The sequence below is a fragment of the Pleurodeles waltl genome, chromosome 12 (assembly GCF_031143425.1).
Source record: "Pleurodeles waltl isolate 20211129_DDA chromosome 12, aPleWal1.hap1.20221129, whole genome shotgun sequence".
NCBI lineage: Eukaryota > Metazoa > Chordata > Amphibia > Caudata > Salamandridae > Pleurodeles > Pleurodeles waltl.
In genome coordinates this window covers 532,526,435-532,546,627 of record NC_090451.1, presented here as the reverse complement: position 1 = coordinate 532,546,627, position 20,193 = coordinate 532,526,435, and the positions used below count along the sequence as shown (strand labels likewise).

General features: G+C 46.3%; 1 protein-coding gene across 4 annotated transcripts in view; it reads left to right on the top strand.

The window, feature by feature from the left end:
* Positions 1-20,193, top strand: part of FCSK (fucose kinase) — a 579,999-nt gene that overhangs the window by 456,113 nt on the left and 103,693 nt on the right. For all 4 annotated transcript variants that reach the window (XM_069217519.1, XM_069217520.1, XM_069217522.1 and 1 more), the window contains one exon: positions 8,633-8,734. In XM_069217519.1, the coding sequence (XP_069073620.1) occupies positions 8,633-8,734 (102 nt within the window). The remainder of the gene's footprint in view (positions 1-8,632; positions 8,735-20,193) is intronic.

The window sequence follows — 20,193 nt, the reverse complement described above, 5'->3', positions numbered from 1 at the left end:
GCTGCTTGATCCAAAAGAAAAGTGAGAAAGGAAAGGTTTGAATGCTACCAGTCACTAGCAATGACATCCTGAGCAGTTCCCTGAATAACAAGTGTCCCAGGCATGTTTCAGCAGTACCTCTTTCACATTGAGCATCCCCTTGTTCAGTAAGCAGAACCCGTGACAGCTGATTAGGCCCATGAAGCAGGAACTTATGATGTTCGATCACAGCTTTGGAATATTAATTCAAGGTACTTATACTGGAAGTAGTCAGGCATTGATGGCAGGAGCCTCACGTATAATGTTGTCTAAAATATCAGAGACTCCAGTGTTTTATTTCCCTGCACACATATTCTGATAGGGTACAACTGGCAGAGGAACGTGGATGGATAAACAGTAGCAAGTACTGCTACTCGGTTGGCAGAATTATTCGTCTCTTGAGCATCAAGTGTTCCAGAAGCTCATACATGATTTCCTGATGCTGAGAAATGATGCGTTAAGGTACTCTCCTAGATACGTGAGTACTGCAGTTTTTACTGAGTTCCCTTCCAGAATGATCTCTAAGGCCTATACATTACTCTCTAATTTCTTTACAAAACTATTTTTTCAATGAAAAATACATTTTACCTCCTTTTCACCAAATGTTCTTAAAGTGGGGCACATGCCGGTCAAAATGCTCCTGCTCCTTTCAACTTCAGATGCTATTTATGCCCTAAGTCAATGATTCCCAACCTGTGGTCCGGGGACCGCTGGGGATCCCCAGAGTCTCCTCAGGGGGTCCGCGACTGCTTAGAAAGTTAAATATTATTAACAGATTAGGTCCCCAGCTTTCAGTAATGACTCAGTGGGGGTCCCTGGATTCCAATAAAGATTCAGTGGGGGTTCCTGGGCTCCAGTAATGACAAAGTGGGGGTCCACAGAAGTCAAAGTGTGGGAACCACTGCCCTAAGTAACTGCCAGATGAATGACCTCTAGACATTCCCAGTTTGGGCGGACAAGGGAATTAAGGAACAGAGAGGTACATCGACTTTCCCAGTATTAAACAGTTTGATAAACGGGAGAGCCGGGATTTGAACTCAGGCCACTTAGCTATTAGACAGTGATTCTTTATCAGTGGCTTATGGATAACACCACAGTATGTGGGGTGTTGTTTTTTGACACGTAAAATAAAGAGCTATGAAATTGACACAGAGCATGAAAAGGAGGAAATAATGGGTTTAACCAATTATTGAAGTTAGTGATTATGACATAACCAAGAGACCCTTACAGGGTGGGGCAAATGTAGTCAGGCAACTGAGATTTCACTTTCTTGTTGAATGGATTTCGTTGACTTCTGTGCATCCTTTACAAAATAGTCGCGGAAATATCCTCTTTGTACGTACTGCACTCATTTCAGTTTCTTTGAGAGTAAGGTCAGCCCACCAACCCCAATTTCGTAATTTCGTAACCCAAAAAGTAAGTTTTGGTACACTGCGTTGCTTCTCTGCAAGTTGATCTCTTTGGTGCTAGCTGTATCTCTGAAACTCCTGGTGATATGGAATGTGGTGGAACTGCTTTGGTTAGGCACTAGAACACAAGGAGGGGTACCATATAGCGGGTGAGGACGAGACGAGCCCTCCTCACCATACACTTGAGGATGGCCAACTGAGGTACTGTACACTACTGCCGGTGTCTCTCACGGTACCGACATGTCCAGCCCTTGGGTCGTGTCCTTTCCTGCTACATTAACCCATCACCGGCCCGTTCATCCAGCAGGAGCACCAGGCGGACCTAGCAGATGTTGTTTGGTCGCACCCCGGCACTCTGAGGGGAGTGTCATGTCAACTTAGTCATTTTCTCCCCACCAGCACACACAAGCTGTGAGGCAGTGTGTATGGCCTGAGTGATGGGTCCCTAGGGTGGCATAAGACATGCTGTAGCCCTTAGAGACCTTCCCTGGCATCAGGGCCCTTGGTACCAGGGGTAACAGTCACAAGGGACTTACCTGAGTGCCAGGGTTGTGCCAATTGTGGAGACAAAGGTACAGTTTAGGGAAAGAACACTGGTGCTGGGGCCTAGTTAGCACGCTCCCATCACACTTTCAAGTCATAAATTAGGGGGTAACCATGCCAAGGAGGCATTTTCTTACACCAAACCTGTGAATGCAGTTTTAAGCAGGTGGAGGAAGCTACAGGGGGTGGAAGCACCGTTGGGGTGCAGGTGGAGAGTGAAAGCAACACAGGTGAGGGCGGGGCAGAGGCAAAATGGATACATGGGTGACAAAAGCAACACAGAGAACGTGGGTGGGGGAAACAACACGGAGGGCACTGGTAAGGGGAGCAAACAGACTAAAGAGAGCAACAGAGAGCTTGAGGAAAAAGAGACGAGAAAGCAACACAGTGGGGAGGCACCTCAAAGGTGCAGGAACATGAAGGGTGGGGGGGAGAGAAGTACTCGTGGGAGACAACTATAAACCACACGCACTCTCACAGAGTACTTCATGAGAAAGAAAAGAGTTCCTGAAAAGCAAACATTCATGGAAGAATAGAGGGACCCACTCGGACAGCTATGATCCATGGTAGGGACAAGCACATTCTGGATGAGCTAAAACAAATACAAAGCAAGCAGATGAATACAAGTGAAAAAAACACAAAGTTAATGGTAAGCAGTGGGCAGAATTCCTTTTCAGGTAAGTTTTCAGCATGTACCCAACCAATATAGGGTGACCAGACGTCCCGATTTTCCCTAGACAGTCCCGTTTTTTAAGGACTGTCCCAGTGTCCGACACTTTTTGTCAAAACAAAGACATGTCCCGATTTTTGAGAGAGGGTCGGATGAACCTTCACATTACTCACAGAGTTGTGCAAGCTCACGTTTCATCCGGCCCTTTTATCACACCAGAGACTCAGCTTAACATTTGTAGAGTCACCTTTTGTGCTGCTCGCATCATTCAAGCAGCACAGCAGGATTTAATGAGGGGTGAACACGGTCTCCCATAAGCCAGGGCCGGGCTCATCAACAGTCAGACCCTGGAGCTTCTGACAGCAATGGGCGGGTGGCTGTTTATTAAATGTATGTATATATATATAAAAAATCACGTCAGTCAGCGAGGTATATATTTCGCTGAATGACGTGTCAACATTTAGTCCTATTTCTATGTTGTGCCCGTCCTGGTTGTTAGTTGTGAAAATCTGTTCACATAGGGTGACCACCCGTCCGTAAATTTCACGGACTGTCCGTAATTTCGCCCTGCTGTCCGTTGTCCGTGATGAAAGCTTTAACGGACGGCATTTGTCCGTAATTTTAGCCTTTCACCTTAAGGGCATCGGAGGCAGGGCGAAATTAGGGGCAGAGGAGTTTCCCCAGCTGGGCTGGAAGGCAGGGGGTCTCCTGTGCTCTGAGGGAGGGAGGGGCAGACAGATAAGAAAAGGCCTTCTTGCCAGGGGGTCTCCTTCCCTAAAGACATGCAAATGTGGGCAACTGGTAAATCTGCAAATACAAAGGGGCTTGAAAACCTGCATTGACTTTACTAAAAGGAGTCACTTGAAGTTTTCTGGTGGCAAAGATATTTCTTTCAAAGAGGTATTGTAATGGTGTTCCAAGGTGAGCTGTGGAGTGGTTTTAATGTAGTGTTATACAGTTTATACCTAGTGCTAAAAAAATGTATATTATTCAAATCTGTATTTGAGAAGCACTTTTTTTTTTTATTTAACCAAAATGTATTTGCGCCTTTTGTAGCAGCTTTTATTATGATGTAATTGTATTTTTTACAGTTCTTTCAGGTACCTCGGTACCTCATAGTACTAACAAACATTGACAAAGCAATAGGTCTCATCTACGAAAGAGTTATTGGCTTTGCTAATGTGTTTTAGCCATTAGCCATGTTATACACCAGAGTAGCTGCTGTTCAGCATGGCTTAAAGCTAGTGGCACAGTGGTGTGGAGTGGAGTAGAGTAGCATAGGAGCAGTGGCGTAGAGCCCAGTGATGCAAAATACAGTGCAGTGGGGTACAGTGCAGTTGTTTAGAATGCGTTAGCGTAGAGTGCAGTGGTTTAGAGTGCAGTGGCATGGGACAGAGTAGAGTGGCATACAGTGCAGTGGAGTAGAGTGGCATACGATAGAGTGGCAGAGAGAGCAGTAGTGTAGAGTGGTGCAGTGGCATAGATTGCAGAGTAGACTCGTGTTGCAGGGAGTGCTGTGGTGTAGTGTATAGTGGTGCAGAGTAGGGCAAAGTGCTGTAGAGTGGAGTGATGCAGAGTAGAGTGGCATAGAGTGCAGTGGCATAGAATGCAGTTGTACATAGTACATTGGTGTATAGTAGGTGGTGGAGAGTGCAACACTGCAGAGTAGAGTGTCAGTGCAGTGATGTAGAGTGGAGTAGAGTGGCACAGAGCAGTGGCGTAGAGTACAGTGTACAGAGTAGAGAGCAGTGGCGTACAGTGCAGTTGTTTAGAGTGCATTGTCGCAGAGTGCAGTGGCATAGAGTGGCATGGGGTAGAGTGCAGTGGAGTAGAGTGGCATTCAATAGAGTATCAGAGAGTGCAGTAATGCAGAGTGGTGCAGTGTCAGAGTGCAGAGTAGACTCATGTGGCATAGAGTGTAGTGGTGTAGAATGGTGCAGAGTGGAGTATTGTAGAGTGGTGTTGAGTATAGTGCCTAGAGTGCAGTGGCATAGAGTAGAGTGGTGTAGAGTGCAGAGTTGCAGAGTAGAGTGTCAGTGCAGTGGTGTAGAGTGGTACAGAGAACAGTGGCATAGAGTACAGTGGTGCAGAGTAAAGGGTAGTGCAGTTGTTTAGAGTGCACTGGTGTAGAGTGCAGTTGCATAGAGTGGCATTGGGCAGAGTAGAGTGGCATAGAATGCAGTGGAATAGAGTATATTGGTGCAAAATGCAGTAGTACAGAGCAGAGTGGTGTAGATTATAGTGGCGGCCAGAGCAGTGTTGCAGAGTGTCAGCTTGCAGTGGTGTAGAGTGCATTGAACTAGAGTGCAGTGGTCAGAGTGGTATAGAGTACAGTGGCGTAGAATAGATTGTTTCAGAGTAGGGTGCAGTTGCATAGAGTGGAGAGGTGCAGGGTAGAGTGCAGTGGCATAGAATGCAGTGACACAGAGTGCAGTGGCATAAAGTAGATTATTTCACAGTAGAGTGAGGTGGCTTAGAGTGGAGAAGTGCAGGTTAGAGTGGAGTTGCATAAAGTGGCATAGAGTAAAGTAGTGTAGAGTACCGCGGCATAGAGTGCAGAGGTGCAGAATAGATTAGAATGATGTACAGTGTATTGATGTAGAGTGCAGGGGCATAGAGTTGAGTGTTACAGAGTAAAGTGCAGTAGCATAGAGTGTATTAGCTTAGAGTGCAGTGGCATACAGTGCAGCGTTGCAGAGTGGCAGAGAGTGGAGTTGTGCGGATTAGATTGGTGTTGCCTAGACTGGAGTGGTATGGCGTGCAGGCGAGCAGAGCGCAGTGGTGTAGAGAGGCGTAAAGTGCAGTGGCTTAGAGTAGAGTAGTACAGAGTATAGTAGAGAGGTATAGTGTGAAGTAGCATAGAGAGCAGTGGCATAATGTGGAGTGGTTCCGAATAGAGAAGAGTGCAGTGGCATGGAGTGGCGTAAAGTAGAGGGATACAGAGTAGGGTGCAGTGGTGTGGAGTGGTGCAGAGCAGAGTGGAGTGGAGCATGCATGGTGTGGTAACGCACTGCCATTACAGACAACACATTTTTGATTGAAATGACCATTACATTTGCACAGATATACAGTTTTTCAAATCAAACTATATTGTGCACAGACGATGATGTGTGGAAATTGCATCACCTAATGCAATGATTTGTTTTAATCATGTAAAGGTATTTGTTTCCAGCACAGTTCAGAATTAACAAAAATGTGCTTGATTTGTACTTTCAATTCTGATATATTCTGAAGTCTATTTAAATGTTGTCATGTGATAGAAAAAACTCTTTCCTAACCCCAGTATCCAGCAAGATTGTTGCATAAATCCTCTCACTTTGAAGTCAGAGAAAGGAAAGTAAACACTAAGTTCCCAAGACAGAGCCTGACATTTGACTTTGTTCTTTGAATGTACAGCAAATATGATAAGATAAGAACAAGATTTACAGGCCTGTTTACAGAAAGGGAGCACTCGGCAGGATACTGTAAATAAGGTTTTGGCAAGGGAAGGGACGAATTCAAGCTGCATAGCCTAAAACAAACAAATAAAGCCAGCAAATTGAAAGCAACAAATTGTGAGTTACAAACCACAAGGCCAATGGCAAACAACGGGCAGAATGCATTCACAAGGAAGCACTATGAATTTACTTAAAGTGACAGCTGTGGGATACTTTGTGGAGAAAGTCCAGTATTTTAGTCCATATCTTGCAGAGGTTTGGCTACATCAATCACCCAGGTAGTATGACAAGAAGACCTGGAGTGGTTTCCATGTTGCAGGATAGGTCTGTACACCCATTCCATCAGTTTGCCACCATTTCCTATGGTACAGAGCTTCTGGCACACCTCTTGTAGGGTTAGTGCTAGGTAGCAGACATGAAATAGGGCATTTCATTATTATTTAAGGTGGTTGTAAGTAAGGAGTTGACCGGGGTGAAGATGGTAGTCTGCCACAAGGGTTTGGAAATTTAGTAGCTCACTGTTCAGAAACAAAGTTCCCAATTTTCAGACACCTGCAACATGCCACTGATGGAGTTGCTCTGAGCACAGCCATCCTGTGCAAGTGGGAAGGCTTAGCAAAGGTACTGCAGGAGCATAGGGTTTCTTCGTGTCAGTGAGTTTACAGGTTCTGGCAAGGCAAGAGAAAGCCATGCATGATAACCCCGGATGGTGATCCATAGAATGGTCAGTAGGAAACGATGAGCAGTGCATTAAGCCTTCCTTAAAAGTCTTTATTGGTAAACCCCATCTCATGCAGGGAGGTGGGCAGAAAGCCAGTGAGCCACCCATTGGACATCTGCAGCTGAATAAAAGCATTCTAAGTCCAGAAGATCTAATCCACCCGCAGTCACAGTTAGCTTTAGAGTGGAAAGAGCTCCCGATGGCGCCGCAACGACCAAATCAGATGTGTGGCCTGTCTGAAGAAGGAATGAAGGACGAGCAGGGGAAGGTTTGCAAAATAATACTATCATTGGGGTAGCACTCCGTCTTCGCTAGTGCCATATGGCCTCTACAGAAAGCAGAAGAGAAGACCAAAAAGCAAACTGGGCTTGGAGGCACCGTTCGCTCTGCTGAGATTTTCATCTTGGAAATCAGTGTAAGAATGGTAGATATTAATCACTAGGTATCAAAAGGTAACTGGTTCCCAGTTCAATCTGAGATCTAATTGTGTATGAAGGCGAAAACAGTGCCATATGTTAAAGAAACACTAATTAAATTTGAAAAAAATTGAAAATGTTGTTTGTGCAATTTACATCCCAAATATTTTGAAGATTCTATGTGTACTTGACACTTAGGGATAACCCAGATCTCTAGTTTGGCTTTTGCTCAATTTCAAAACCATATAAAGACACGGACTAAGCGGGCACAAGCACTAACAGCGAACCATTGCACCAGAAGAGTTTGCCCAGGTGGATGGGTGTTGATTGTTCAGCCACTTGACAGTGCCCCTTCTGTTTCGCTCCTGTGTGCAGACAACTCCCCAGGTACCCAATACCTTCAAATAGTCTTAGTGGACCCATGTTGTCTGAGTTTAGGAATTGTCCCACCTTGTTATTCTCTCCTTTATTTATCCAGTTGTTAGCAACAACCCTTTGAATTACTTGCCGTGGATCTCCCATTTGATCTCAATTTCATCCTACTCTTTTATTGTCTTTGATTGGTAGTCCGGGCTCCCATTTCTGAGATAAATGTAGAGTCCCAAACATACACTCTAGTGCAGTGAGACTACAGACAAGTTATGGGTACATCACATCCTGTCATTAGGTGTGAGACTGTCATCCACACCATCTGCCCTGCCTCTTTAAAAAAAAATTGGTTGAAAGTCCATGGGCGGTTGGGGTAAGAAAGATGTTTTTGTTTAATTTGTTTAAACTAGCATAAGGTTAATTAGCTTAATGTTTCCCAAACTGTTTGCCAGGGGTTTTGAAATGTTCAGAAACATAATCAAAATTTTGCTGTTACTTTCTCTTCAGGAAAGATCGGGTAGATTTGGGTAGGGGTGATGGCCTTGCCGTGAAGGGCATTAATTTACTACTGAACAAGGACGTAATGTGACACCTGAATGTAGCACACCAGGAGGCAATCGCAAAAGGTCCACAGTGAATAAATAGTGCTATGTTAAAAAAGAGTAAATAAATGCACTGACCACATAGTGAGGCATGGCCTCTCTTGCGTGTGTCTGTAAAATTGACGTTTGTTCTTGAATTTTTGTCCTGAATTTTGACCCTTTGTCCTGAATTTTGACCCTTTGTCCTGAATTTTTTACAGTCCTGTCCAGAATTTGCCTCAGTGCCAGGTGGTCACCCTAACTCAATACGTCTTTGGAACCAGGGGGTGTCTGGCAGGCTTCAACATAAACCGCACTGCTTTGCTGATGCCCAGGGTCCCCTCTTGTTACTGTCTGCCGCTTCTTGTAGCTGTTTCTTGGATCTAAAGCTCCCGGGTCAGGATGTGGGCTTCTAAAGGAAGAGCGGAAATGCCCAGTAACCTATTTTCTTTCCTTTCTTGCGTTTAGCATCCACAGACTCTGTCAGACGGCTGCTCCATCACCAACAGTATCCTGGAAGGGACCGTCACAGTAGGAAGCAACAGCGTGGTACAACACTGCCACCTGCAGGTAAACAGCAGAACCGCAGCAGTAGAAGGGAAGGGCACAAGCAAGTACGCAGAAAGTGACTGGGGCGGTCTGACCGCTAAATCAACCTCTTATGGATTAGGGTACCACCGCCATAACCCATATTTCAGTAGAAATAAGTCGTAACTATTGATTATTTAGATGCAATAGCTTTTGAAAATTATATTAACACTGTGAATTACACATTTCATCCGTAGAGAAGGCTGGAAAAAGTATAGTATTCCGTCACTTACAGTATTATGTAGGTCTGTTTTCCATATAATTTCCAGTTTCAATATAGGTGTCAGATGAAAATAAAACATTAGCACTAACTTGTTAAATAATGCTGATAGCTTTTACAAACCACTCGTCCTTAAGGTTGATTATCATGGCACGAGAATCCCACCTTGACATCATTGATCTAGGGCAGTGTTTCCCAAACTGTGGGTCGAGATGCATCAGTGGGTCACAAGTTGATTTTTGGTAGGTCCGAAAATCAGAGCAAGAAATATAGATACCTGTAAATTTTGTGTTTAACTTGTCACGTTTGCCAATGATTAAAAGAAAGAGGTCAAACGTCAGGCTGCATTATTCTTTTAATATGAGGATTGGTGTTTATTTTTCTTTCTCTGACTACAGAAGGGAGTTTTTAAAGTAAATCATGTGACAATGTAGGAAGTTCTTTTTTGCAATACACAATAAAATATTAATGCCTGTAAATGAAATATATGCATCCACAAGTTAAAAAAGCAAAAACGAAGCACTATTTTTGTAATTTTTAAGTGCGCTGGAAACAGAGAATAAATCAAGACACTTACTTGGTGATGCACAAATGATAAATATTCTCAGTAATCCAATTTCCACACATTATCCTTTGTGTGCTGTGAGGAAACAGGCTTTTTGCAGGATTCCTCCCACTTGTTGCTCCCATCTGGACTAGTAGCTGCTGGCTTTTAAACCCCGCAGACTTGACAACCAGACCTCAGTACCAGTGTTTTAACCCCGTAAAAATTACACGTCAAATTGGATGCATCCAATTAGCAAGGCCTGATTTATAAGTCCATAGTATATGGTACCCAGGCCAGCTAAGACAGAGTGGTCACTCATGGTTACAGCACTGTTTGTGCCACTCTTCCTGTGGCAAAGTACAAAATGACTCCCAGACTGCAACTGCATACTGGAAGGACATTGTTCTTACTGCCAGTTCTACTTTGCCATTTAAACCAATGGCAAAGCCACCCTGTCCATTATTATTAACATTATATATAGGTCTCCTATAAAAAAAGGCCTGTGGAGTCCTATGGCAGGGAGCTGTGTTTTGTTATCTAAGACATATGTTTTTTTTAACCACTTCGCTGCCAGGCCTTTTCCCCCTCCTGTGCCAGGCCTTTTTTTGCCTATTTGGGGCAGTTCGCGCTTAGGCCCTCATAACTTTTTGTCCACATAAGCTAACCAAGCCAAATTTGCGTCCTTTTTTTCCAACATCCTAGCGATTCTAAAGGTACCCAGACTTTGTGGGTTCCCCTGAAGGAGGCCAAGAAATTGGCCAAAATACAGTGAAAATTTCGTTTTTTTCGAAAAAATTGGAAAAAGGGGCTGCAGAAGAAGGCTTGTGGTTTTTCCCCTGAAAATGGCATCAACAAAGGGTTTGCGGTGCTAAACTCAGCAGCTTCCCAGCTTTCAGGAACAGGCAGACTTGAATCCGAAAACCCAATTTTTCAACACAATTTTGGCATTTTACTGGGGCATACCCCATTTGTGCAATTTTTTGTGCTTTCAGCCTCCTTCCAGTCAGTGACCGGAATGGTCATGAAACCAATGCTGGATCCCAGAAACCTAAACATTTCTGAAAAGTAGACAAAATTCTTAATTCAGCAAGGGGTCATTTGTGTAGATCCTACAAGGGTTTCCTACAGAAAATAACAGCTGAAAAAGAAAAATATTGAAATTGAGGTGAAAAAAACATCAATTTTTCTCTACTTTTTACTCTGTAACTTTTCCCTGCAATGTCAGATTATCGAAAGCAATATACCGTTACGTCTGCTGGACTCCTCTGGTTGCGGGGATATATAGGGTTTGTAGGTTCATCAAGAACCCGAGGAACCCAGAGCCAATAAATGAGCTGCACCCTGCAGTGCGTTTTCATTCTATACCGGGTATACAGTAATTCATTTGCTGAAATATAAGGAGTAAAAAATAGCTATCAAGAAAACCTTTGCATTTCCAAAAAGGGCACAAGATAAGGTGTTGAGGAGCAGTGGTTATTTGCACATCTCTGAATTCCGGGGTGACCATAGTAGCACGTGAATTACATGGAATTTCTCAAATAGATGTCTTTTTTACACACACCCCTATATTTGGAAGGAATAAATGTAGAGAAAGACAAGGGGCAATAACACTTGTTTTGCTATTCTATGTTCCCCGAAGTCTCCCGATAAAAATGATACCTCACTTGTTTGGGTAGGCCTAGCGCCCGCGACAGGATATGCCCCAAAACACAACGTGGACACATCACAGAAAACAGAGCTGTTTTTAGCAAAGTGACTACCTGTAGATTTTGGCCTCTAGCTCAGCCGGCACCTAGGGAAACCTACCAAACCTGTGCATTTCTGAAAACTAGAGACCTAGGGGAATCCAAGGAGGGGTGACTTGTGTGGCTCGGACCAGGTTCTGTTACCCAGAATCCTTTGCAAACCTCAAAATTTGGCTAAAAAAACACATGTTCCTCACATTTCTGTGGCAGAAAGTTCTGGAATCTGAGAGGAGCGACAATTTTCCTTCCACCCAGCATTCCCCCACGTCTCCCGATAAAAATGATACCTCACTTGTGTGGGTAGGCCTAGCGCCCGCGACAGGATATGCCCCAAAACACAACCTGGACACATCACAGAAAACAGAGCTGTTTTTAGCATAGTGACTACCTGTAGATTTTGGCCTCTAGCTCAGCCGCCACCTAGGGAAACCTACCAAACCTGTGCATTTCTGAAAACTAGAGACCTAGGGGAATCCAAGGAGGGGTGACTTGTGTGGCTCGGACCAGGTTCGGTTACCCAGAATCCTTTGCAAACCTCAAAATTTGGCTAAAAAAACACATGTTCCTCACATTTCTGTGGCAGAAAGTTCTGGAATCTGAGAGGAGCCACAAATTTCCTTTCACCTAGCGTTCCCCCACGTATCCCGATAAAAATGATACCTCACTTGTGTGGGTAGGCCTAGCGCCCGCGACAGGATATGCCCCAAAACACAACGTGGACATATCACAGAAAACAGAGCTGTTTTTAGCAAAGTGACTACCTGTAGATTTTGGCCTCTAGCTCAGCCGCCACCTAGGGAAACCTACCAAACCTGTGCATTTCTGAAAACTAGAGACCTAGGGGGATCCAAGGAGGGGTGACTTGCGGGGCTCGGACCAGGTTCTGTTACCCAGAATCCTTTGCAAACCTCAAAATTTGGCTAAAAAAACACATGTTCCTCACATTTCTGTGGCAGAAAGTTCTGGAATCTGAGAGGAGCCACAAATTTCCTTCCACCCAGCGTTCCCCCACATCTCCCGATAAAAATGATACCTCACTTGTGTGGGTAGGCCTAGCGCCCGCGACAGGATATGCCCCAAAACACAACGTGGACATATCACAGAAAACAGAGCTGTTTTTAGCAAAGTGACTACCTGTAGATTTTGGCCTCTAGCTCAGCCGCCACCTAGGGAAACCTACCAAACCTATGCATTTCTGAAAACTAGAGACCTAGGGGAATCCAAGGAGGGGTGACTTGTGTGGCTCGGACGAGGTTCTGTTACCCAGAATCCTTTGCAAACCTCAAAATTTGGCTAAAAAAACACATGTTCCTCACATTTCTGTGGCAGAAAGTTCTGGAATCTGAGAGGAGCTACAAATTTCCTTCCACCCAGTGTTCCCCCAAGTCTCCCGATAAAAATGATACCTCACTTGCGTGGGTAGGCCTAGCGCCGGCGACAGGAAACACCCCAAAGCGCAACGTGGACACATCCTAAATTTTTGAAAAAAACAGAGGTGTTTTTTGCGAAGTGCCTACCTGTAGATTTTGGCCTCTAGCTCAGCCGGCACCTAGGGAAACCTACCAAACCTGTGCATTTATGAAAACTAGAGACCTAGGGGAATCCAAGGAGGGGTGACTTGCGGGGCTCGGACCAGGTTCTGTTACCCAGAATCCTTTGCAAACCTCAAAATTTGGCTAAAAAAACACATGTTCCTCACATTTCTGTGGCAGAAAGTTCTGGAATCTGAGAGGAGCTACAAATTTCCTTCCACCCAGCGTTCCCCCACGTCTCCCGATAAAAATGATACCTCACTTGTGTGGGTAGGCCTAGCGCCCGCGACAGGATATGCCCCAAAACACAACGTGGACATATCACAGAAAACAGAGCTGTTTTTAGCAAAGTGACTACCTGTAGATTTTGGCCTCTAGCTCAGCCGCCACCTAGGGAAACCTACCAAACCTGTGCATTTCTGAAAACTAGAGACCTAGGGGGATCCAAGGAGGGGTGACTTGCGGGGCTCGGACCAGGTTCTGTTACCCAGAATCCTTTGCAAACCTCAAAATTTGGCTAAAAAAACACATGTTCCTCACATTTCTGTGGCAGAAAGTTCTAGAATCTGAGAGGAGCCACAAATTTCCTTCCACCCAGCGTTCCCCCACGTCTCCCGATAAAAATGATACCTCACTTGCGTGGGTAGGCCTAGCGCCTGCGACAGGAAACACCCCAAAGCGCAACGTGGACACATCCACAAGGGAGAAAACAGTGCCTACCTGCGGATTTTGGCCTGTAGCTCACCCGGCGCCTTGGGAAACCTACCAAACCAGTGCATTTCTGAAAACTAGAGACCTAGGGGAATCCAAGGAGGGGTGACTTGCGGGGCTCGGACCAGGTTCTGTTACCCAGAATCCTTTGCAAACCTCAAAATTTGGCTAAAAAAACACATGTTCCTCACATTTCTGTGGCAGAAAGTTCTGGAATCTGATAGGAGCCACAAATTTCCTTCCACCCAGCGTTCCCCCAAGTCTCCCGATAAAAATGATACCTCACTTGTGTGGGTGGCCCAGGTGCCTGCAACATAATAAGGCCCAAAACCTGAAGGGATAGAAGGGATAGCACAGCAAGTTTATAAGGGCATATTCTTTTATACATCTTTAGACGGACTCTGCTTTGGGGACCCACATAAGTGAGGTGTCATTTTACTTGGGAGACTGAGGGGAAAACTGGGGAGTAGGAATTTTGTGCTGGAGCGGTGATCCTACTAAGAAAAATCAGGAAAATATGCTTTTTTATGCAAATTGTGAGGTTTACAGAGGAGTCTGGGTAAGAAAATGTTGGGGGAGCCACACAAGCCACACCTCCCTAGACTCCTTGGGGTGCCTAGTTTTAAAAAGTTTCTGGGTTTTGTAGGTTTCCCTACATGACGGCCGCACCCAGGACCAAAAACATAGGTGGGCCCTCCCCCCCAAACACAGGTATTTTTGGAATATATCACTTTGATGTGTGCACATACGTCCGTGATGTGCCAAACACTAAAATTGTGAAAAGAAACACACTTAGGTTATGTGAAGAAGACCCCTCACCCACCAACCAAGTTGGTGGCATGCTTCATCATCGGGGTCCCACCTGAGGCACCTAGCGTGTCTCAAGTGTGCTGCGACGCCTGATTACAGCGGAGCAGGTTTTGTCATTTGTACCACACATACTGGTTGGATTTGGCACGAGGGTGAGTGATGTTCAGTAGATCAAATTTTATTAACAAGAGATTTCACAAAAGTGAAATGCGCTGGTAATAACTGAAAGGCCAACAAACTGAACCAATGACTCACAGCTCGTGAGCTGTAAAGCCACGACAAGGCACCAACCGCTTTACAGTCCATTCACACACCTTTCATACATGACATGCACTAGACCATTCACGCCGCCAGCCACGGGCCCAGCACATTACAAGACTCGCATCCACAGACAGCGCCAGTCAAGGGCCCATCACTTTCATACGCCCACATGCCTGATACAGCAATCACACCAGCTGATGAGTGTGTGGACTGGCGTTTGGCCGGCACTGCCAGCCAAGCGCCACCCCACCCACACCACCAGCCAAGCGCCACCCCACACACACCGCCAGCCCAGCGCAACCCCACACACACCGCCAGCCCAGCGCCACCCCACACACACCGCCAGCCAAGCGCCACCCCACACACACCGCCAGCCAAGCGCCACCCCACACACACCGCCAGCCAAGCGCCACCACACCCACGCCGCCAGCCAAGCGCCACTCTACACATGCCATCCCCTTTTTTTTGTTTTTAAATAACAAAGAAACCACTAATCATAAATTAGTACAAAACTACAAACACAAAAGCTCTAACTGAATACATGACTAATGCCAACCGTGAAACCGAACATATAAAAATATAAAACACCAGTTTACGCTCACGGAATTTCCCAATAATTCTTCTGTGTGTGGTAGCTCCTGAAACAGCCACCCACACACAGCCCAGGCTTTGAAGGACAATCAGGGCAGTACATCCTAGTCTCCTTCCTGATACCTCTTCGAGCACAGACTCTACATCTCTTAGCAGGAAAGTTTTTTTTGGCCGTGGGAGGAATGTGCTCAGCAAAGTGACGATCTTTCAATCTAGCCACATCCTCCACCACTGCTTCTCTAGGAACTCTTGCCTGTTCCAGCACAACAAGGCTAGCTATGATAGACTCCTGAAATTTCACAAATGTCATCCTTGACTCTGGAGAACTATCCTTAAACACAACAAAAGCATTAAAAGTTGCCAAGTGGAACAAGTGAAGCGCTAATTTCTTATACCACACATAAGACTTACGAGCAGCAGTGTAAGGTTCTAACCTCTGATCTACTCTATCAACACCACCCATGTGCTTATTATAGTCTAAGATGCACACAGGTTTGCGCACTTCGGCAACCTGACCCCAAACAGCCACAGGTGAAGTACTCTCATCATGGATGGTGCTTAGCATGTATACATCCCTCTTGTCTACAAATTTCAGAGCTAGCAGCTCATCATTCCGCAAGGCACTGCACTGTCCCTTCTCAAGTTTTTTACAGACAAGCTCTTTTGGATAGCCTTTCCGATTAGAGCGGATTGTGCCACAAGCAACAGTGTCCACTCTGAACAACTCCTTGAACAACCGAACTCCAGTGTAGAAGTTATCTACATATAAATGGTGACCTTTGTTAAACAGTCGTCTACCAAGTTCCCACACAATTTTCTCACTAACTCCAAAAGTGGGAGGACAACCAGGGGGGTCAATATTGGAATCCCTACCAGTGTAGACCCGGAAATTATAAACATATCCTGTACTACTTTCTGACAGCATATACAATTTAATTCCATACCGTGCCCTCTTGCTAGGAATGTACTGCCTAAAAAACAAACGACCCTTGAACAGGACCAAAGACTCATCTACAGATATTTCTTTCCCTGGAACATAGATCTCTGAAAACCGATCTACCAAATGATCAAGGACAGGTCTAATCTTAAAAAGACGGTCAGAATCAGAATGATCTCGTGGCAAGGCTAAAGCATTATCTACAAAATGCAACATCCGAAGAAGAAGCTCATACCGGTTACGACTCATGATGGCAGGAAATATAGCAGTTGCCATCAAGGGACTAGTAGACCAATATGAAGACAGCGACGGCTTCCTTATCAGCCCCATCAAAAAAGTTAAACCCAAGAACTTTTTCAACTCTTCCAGATTTGTGGGAATCCACCGGCTAGCTCTAGAGTGTGGCCTAAGTCTGGCAGCGTTGTCCCTCAAAAACTGCTCTGCATACAAATTAGTCTGCTCAACAATCTCTTCCAAAAATATATCGTCCATAAACAACTCAAAAAAGTTGACGGGCAAAAAGTTTTCCGTATTAACTCGACACCCTGGAAAACCAGTAAACGCAGGCAACTGTGGCTGCTCCATGTTTGGTGCAACCCATGCGTCAGGTCTTCCAATGGGAAGCCTTTCAGCCGCTGGCTCCTGCACCATTGGCACATCACTGTCCTCCTCTAAAACAGGCCCTTCATCAGCACTGAGAGTGGCTTCATCATCAGATGATTCATCTCTGACAGAAAATTCACTTCCAGAATCCTGCACTTCCTCCTCTGCCTCAGATGCAGAGTCAGTCTCATATTCATGGTCAGAAGATGACTCAAAAAGCACACTAACAACCTGCTGAGCGGTCATCCTACGGCTGGCCATGATTCTTCCTACTAAAATTAACTGGACAAATACACCACCAACAACCAGCACTGTGTAAGATAAGTAACAAAGTATAGGTTTATCACTAAGAATTATAAACTCAAAAACTATACTGCTCACTCGCCTGAAAAAGCTTGACTCACCAGCAACTACTCTGCACAGCCACAGCAATCACCAACGATATCCCACTAAAAAGAGAAAAAAAAAAGCAAATTAGACATAAGACAACACAATAATCATTGTGCATAACTCTAAGGACAATTTCACACACAATCCTGCATTCAGTACACCACCTACAAACATGTCATTCATGCATTGCAACAATACTCACTTGGAGTAAATTTATTTACTTACCTAAAACATGCAACTACGCAAACCGCAGGACAACTACTGCCAAAACTGCAACAAGCCACAGCAAAGTCAGCAGAAGCTTTGAACTAAAACAAAAAGGAGAAAAACTGTTATTATCATAAAAGTAAATACTTCGCCAGTTGACAAACACTCCGCCACTAACCATTTTTTCATTTTCCCGTGTCTAGTCTTCTCTGCTTGGGGGAAGATGGGCCTAAAAATAAAATAGGCCAATCTACCCCCAAGGGGAGGGGGCAGAAATCACCCAGATTACATTGCACCCTTTGGGGGGGGGCGACCCTTGCCCAAGGTGCCACACCCCCACACAAAGCACACACACACATACATAGTATCCCTGGCGCTATGGGGATTCTGCCCCCCTTGGGGACAGAAAGGCCTAAAAAATAGGCATATCTGCCCCCTAGGGGGGCAGAACTGCCCAAAAATACATGTGGGCCCCTGGGGGCGACCCTTGCCCAAGGGGCCACCCCCCAACACAAAAAATAAAAATCAACAATAAAATCCCTGGTGTCTAGTGGCTTTCTGCCCCCCTTGGGGGCAGATCGGCCTAAAAATAGGGCCAATCTGCCCCCAAGGGGGGCAGAAACGACAATAAATACATTGCGCCCCTGGGGGGAGCGACCCTTGCCCAAGGGGCCACCCCCCAACACAAAGCACACATACATACATACTATTTCTGGCGCTATTGGGATTCTGCCCCCCTTGGGGGCAGAAAGGCCTAAAAAAAATAGGCCTCTCTGCCCCCAAGGGGGGCAGAACTGCCCAAAAATACATGAGGGCCCCTGGGGGCGACCCTTGCCCAAGGGGCCGCCCCCCAACACAAAAAATACACATCAACAATAAAATCCCTGGTGTCTAGTGGCTTTCTGCCCCCCTTGGGGGCAGATCGGACTAAAAATAGGGCCAATCTGCCCCCAAGGGGGGCAGAAACGACAATAAATACATTGCGCCCCTGGGGGGAGCGACCCTTGCCCAAGGGGCCACCCCCCAACACAAAGCACACATACATACATACTATTTCTGGCGCTATTGGGATTCTGCCCCCCTTGGGGGCAGAAAGGCCTAAAAAAAATAGGCCTCTCTGCCCCCAAGGGGGGCAGAACTGCCCAAAAATACATGAGGGCCCCTGGGGGCGACCCTTGCCCAAGGGGCCGCCCCCCAACACAAAAAATACACATCAACAATAAAATCCCTGGTGTCTAGTGGCTTTCTGCCCCCCTTGGGGGCAGATCGGCCTAAAAATAGGGCCAATCTGCCCCCAGGGGGGGCAGAAACGACGTAAAATACATTTGCCCCCAAAGGGGAGCGACCCTTGCCCAAGGGGCCGCCCCCCAACACAAAAAATACAAATCAACAATAAAATCCCTGGTGTCTAGTGGCTTTCTGCCCCCCTTGGGGGCAGATCGGCCTAAAAATAGGGCCAATCTGCCCCTAGGGGGGGCAGAAACGACGTAAAATACATGTGCCCCCAAAGGGGAGCGACCCTTGCCCAAGGGGCCGCCCCCCAACACAAAAAATACACAGCAACAATAAAATCCCTGGTGTCTAGTGGCTTTCTGCCCCCCTTGGGGGCAGATCGGCCTAAAAATAGGGCCAATCTGCCCCCAGGGGGGGCAGAAATGACGTAAAAAGCATGTGCCCCCAAAGGGGAGCGACCCTTGCCCAAGGGGTCGCTCCCCTACACTAATATTCACTCACACACACACACATACAGAAATCCCTGGTGTCTAGTGGGCATTCCTGCTGCCCGATCGCATCGCGATCGGGCAGCAGGAATGCTCAAAGAGACATCGAGGGAAAGGAAAACCCTTTCCTTTCCCTCGATGCCTCTCTGAGAGCACCCCCACCCCGCACAAAGGTGAAATACTCACCTTCTCCCTTGACGCGCTGGAAGCAAATGGCTTCCAGCGCGTCATTCCCCGTTTCCATGAAATCAGCGCGCGATCGCGCGCTGACGTCATGGGGGGGGGTGGGGGGGGGGGCGTGAAAGGGGAAGGGATTCCCCTTTCAGCCCTGGCCTGGGGGTGTTGGGGGGCGGCCCTCGGGGGAAGCGCTAGCGCTTCCCCCGACTGCCAGTCCCTGGACGTAATGGTTACGTCCATGGCGCCACACGGGCGCTGCCATGGACGTAACCATTACGTCCGTGGCGGGGAAGGGGTTAATGTCTAAACAGCAATGCTTCCAAATTGTCAGTTTACTGTGGGTAAAGTTGGTAGACCCATTGGCTAACACAGACTTACCAGGTGGCATCCCAAATCTGCTAACTTTTAACTGGGATTATTAAACTGGGTCATGTAAGGTATCAAATTAATTGTGGCGTTAAATGCGACCTGATCCCCAGGTCGAATTAATGTCACTATTAATGGTGGGCGACCTTAAGAATGTTGCCACTCTGTGCTCTACTCATCCAGCAGCCTCAGAAAGACATACACACATAGACAGCTTTCGGACCACCTTGGAATATGTGTGAATGAGTCCCAGGCTCAGGAACAAAGGCAGTAACGCAGAAGAGAGTTGTTACCTCCTCTGCCAGGATGGCCACTCACGGGTTTAGTCCAGAGGTGTGCTTCAAAGGGGAAGCCGCCCAGCCCAACTCCCCTGACCGGGATGCATTTTGTTTCTGTAGATAGCATGGAGACAGGGCCAGAGAGAGGAATCCCTCCCCCAAACTAATTTTACGATGGGTGTGTTTCCCCCTGGTAGCCACACCTCTAGGATGGGCTATCTTGCTCCTGACTACAGAGAAAGGGTTGTGCCATCTTGAAGGGGTCAAAATTGAAGCATTTGGACTTCACCCCATCTACCGCACAGCATTAGGAGCTTCCTTGAGCATCTTTAGTCTGCATCCCTT